General features: G+C 46.4%; 1 protein-coding gene across 1 annotated transcript; it reads left to right on the top strand.

The window, feature by feature from the left end:
- Positions 1-1026: 1026 nt before the first annotated feature.
- On the top strand, positions 1027-1473 carry LOC116110071 (uncharacterized protein Mb2253c-like). Its single transcript, XM_031396304.1, has one exon. It carries the CDS (start codon positions 1027-1029, stop codon positions 1471-1473), a length of 447 nt encoding a protein of 148 aa, XP_031252164.1.
- Positions 1474-2847: the final 1374 nt, after the last annotated feature.

Here is a 2847-nt window from a genome sequence, read left to right as displayed (position 1 = left end):
TTTATAGATGCCTTCTTAGGGTACATCCAGATTTTAATGCACCCAGATGACCAGGAGAAAGCAACCTTCATCATAGAGAGAGGGACCTACTGCTATAAAGCAATGCCATTTGGTCTTAAGAATGTCGGGGCCACCTATCAGAGATTGGTCAACAGAATGTTTGCCGAACACCTCGAAGACACCATGGAAGTATACATCGACGACATGCTCGTCAAGTCCCTTATGGCCAAACAGCACCTCGACCACCTCAGCCAAGCGTTCGTCATCCTAAGGAAGTACAACATGAAGTTGAATCCAGCCAAATGTTCGTTCAGGATCTCATCAGGAAAATTATTAGGATAAATGGTAACTCAGCGGGGGATAAAAGTCAACCCTGACCAAATCCAAGCGATCCTCAACATACCATCACCAACTTGCATCAAAGACGTCCAGCTCCTCGCAGGGTAATTAGCTGCCTTAAGCCGCTTCATCTCCAGATTCGCTAACAAGTGCCACCATTTCTTCGCCACACTCAAGAAATCCAGGAAATTTGAGTGGACCCCCACCTACGAGGAGGCCTTATAACAGTTAAAGAGGTACCTAACCTCTCCCCCGCTCCTTTCCAAGCCCATGGTTGGGGAAAAGCTTTACACCTACCTGGCGGTCTCGGAGATAGCCATCTTAGCAGTATTAGTCTGGGAGAACAATGCGAAGCAGCTACCGATTTACTATGTAAGCAAATCACTCCTTGATACCGAGACAAGATACAGTCAGCTGGAAAAATTGGCACTCGCCCTCATCCATGCATCTAGGAAGCTCAGACCATACTTTTAATGCTACTCCACAGTTATCCTCACCTCCTTCCCACTCAAGAAGATACTCCATAAGCTAGAGTTATCAGGTCGACTCACACAATGGACAGTAGAGCTTAGTGAGTTCGATATATCTTTCCAACCACGCATCGCCGTCAAATCCCAAGCACTGGTAGACTTTATTGCTGATTTCACCCTGAACACCACCATCTAGACAAAAAAGGAGTTATTGTGCATGAAAAACGGATCACCTTCGAAGTGGACTCTTTCAGTAGATGGCTCAAGCAATGTGAATGGAAGTGGGCTCGGCGTTGTACTTATTACACCAGAAGGGGATATCATCCAACGGGTCATACGATGTGGGTTCAAGTGCACAAACAACAAAGCCAAATATGAAGCTCTTATTGCTGGACTCTCTCTGGCCAAAGAGATCGGAGTAAGGAAGCTAGAGGTAAAATTCGACTCTCAACTCATAGTCAACCAGCTACAAGGCACTTACCAAGCCCGAGACTCGAAGATGACAACCTATTTGAACTTGGTCAAAGAAATGCAAACCGCCTTCGAAGAATTCTCTATCACCCAAGTCCCAAGAGCGGAGAATACCCATGCTGATGCCCTTGCCAACCTCGGCTCAACCCTTCAAGGCTCCTCCCAATCGTCCATTCCACTACTATTCCTCTAATGGCCAGTCGACTGGTAGGAACACCCAACGAACAAGTTTCCCAAAAAAGTGATGGACGTCGAACCGACCAACTCCAAGATGACCCCAATACTCAAATACTTGGAACATAATGAGCTCCCAGCTGACAAGAGTGAAGCACGCCACTTAAGAGCTAAAACCACAAGATTCACCATATACGAGGGCTAACTCCTTAGGAAGTCATTCTCTGGCCCCTACCTTAAAGGCATAAGCCCAAAAGAAGCCAAACAGGTTCTCGCCGAACTCCATGAAGGCGAATGTGGAAACCATGCAGGAGGATGCAGCCTTGCCCACCGGGTGATCACCGCTGGGCTACTATTGGCCAACCATATGCACTGACTCAATAGCCTATCTGAAGAAACGTGATAGCTGTCAAAGGTTTGCTCATGTCTCATACCTCTCATCTGAGCGACTTAACTCCACTCTCACACCTTGGCCATTCATGAAGTGAGGGATGGATATAGTCGAAAAACTCTCAATCGCACCCAGGCAGCGAGTCTTCATGTTGGCAGTCACCGACTACTTTACTAAGTGGATCGAAGCCGAAGCACTCGCCCAAGTCAGAGACAGAGAGGTAAAAGCCTTCATCTAGAAACACGTCATCTATAGATTTGGAATACCGAAGGAAATAGTCACCGACAATGGATCCCAATTCATCAGTTCAGGCTTTAGAGACTTTTGCAACATTTAGGGGATTATGCTCAACTTCTCTACCCTTCCGCAACCCCCAATCAAATGGCCACGCTGAGTCATCAAGTAAAACAATTATGCAAACTTTAAAGAAGCGCCTCTAGAAATCCAAAGGCGCATGGGCAGATGAACTACACGGGGTCTTCTGGTCCTACTGGACAACAACTTGCTCTTCTACAGGCGAAACCCCTTTCTCCCTCACATATGGATCTGAAACAGTCATCCCAGTCGAAGTATCGGTCCCCTCAACCAGACTTCAATGGTCAGATAAAGAAGCCAACAACCAGAACCTTTGTCATAACTTAGACACAATCGACGAACTACGCGAGCGGGCGAACATTCGTAACACAATCTACTAGCAGTAGGCCGCTCGACACTACAACTGTAATGTCCAAGTCAAAACTTTCAAACTAGGTGACTGGGTCCTCCGCAAAGTCTTTCAAAACACTAGGGAGATTAACTCTGGCAAGCTCGACCCTACTTGGGAAGGTCCCTACAAGATCGCCAAGGAAGTAGAGAAGGGCGCATACAAACTCCAAACCCCCGAGGGCAAGGACATCAGCAATAGTTGGAATGCAATCCATCTCAAACGTTACTATTTTTAGTCAGACTTTCTCATGACATTTCTATTTTCTTGTTTTTGTTTTAAAAAAGGATGAATGGGTA

This window comes from Pistacia vera, unplaced genomic scaffold (genome assembly GCF_008641045.1).
Source record: "Pistacia vera cultivar Batoury unplaced genomic scaffold, PisVer_v2 Contig595, whole genome shotgun sequence".
Lineage (NCBI taxonomy): Eukaryota > Viridiplantae > Streptophyta > Magnoliopsida > Sapindales > Anacardiaceae > Pistacia > Pistacia vera.
The sequence above is the reverse complement of the archived record's forward strand: the minus strand, read 5'-3'. Positions and strand labels throughout refer to the sequence as shown.

Bases quoted from the DNA above. Each gene is read 5' to 3' on its own strand.
- LOC116110071 (XM_031396304.1), top strand. From the start codon at position 1,027: ATGAAAAACGGATCACCTTCGAAGTGGACTCTTTCAGTAGATGGCTCA.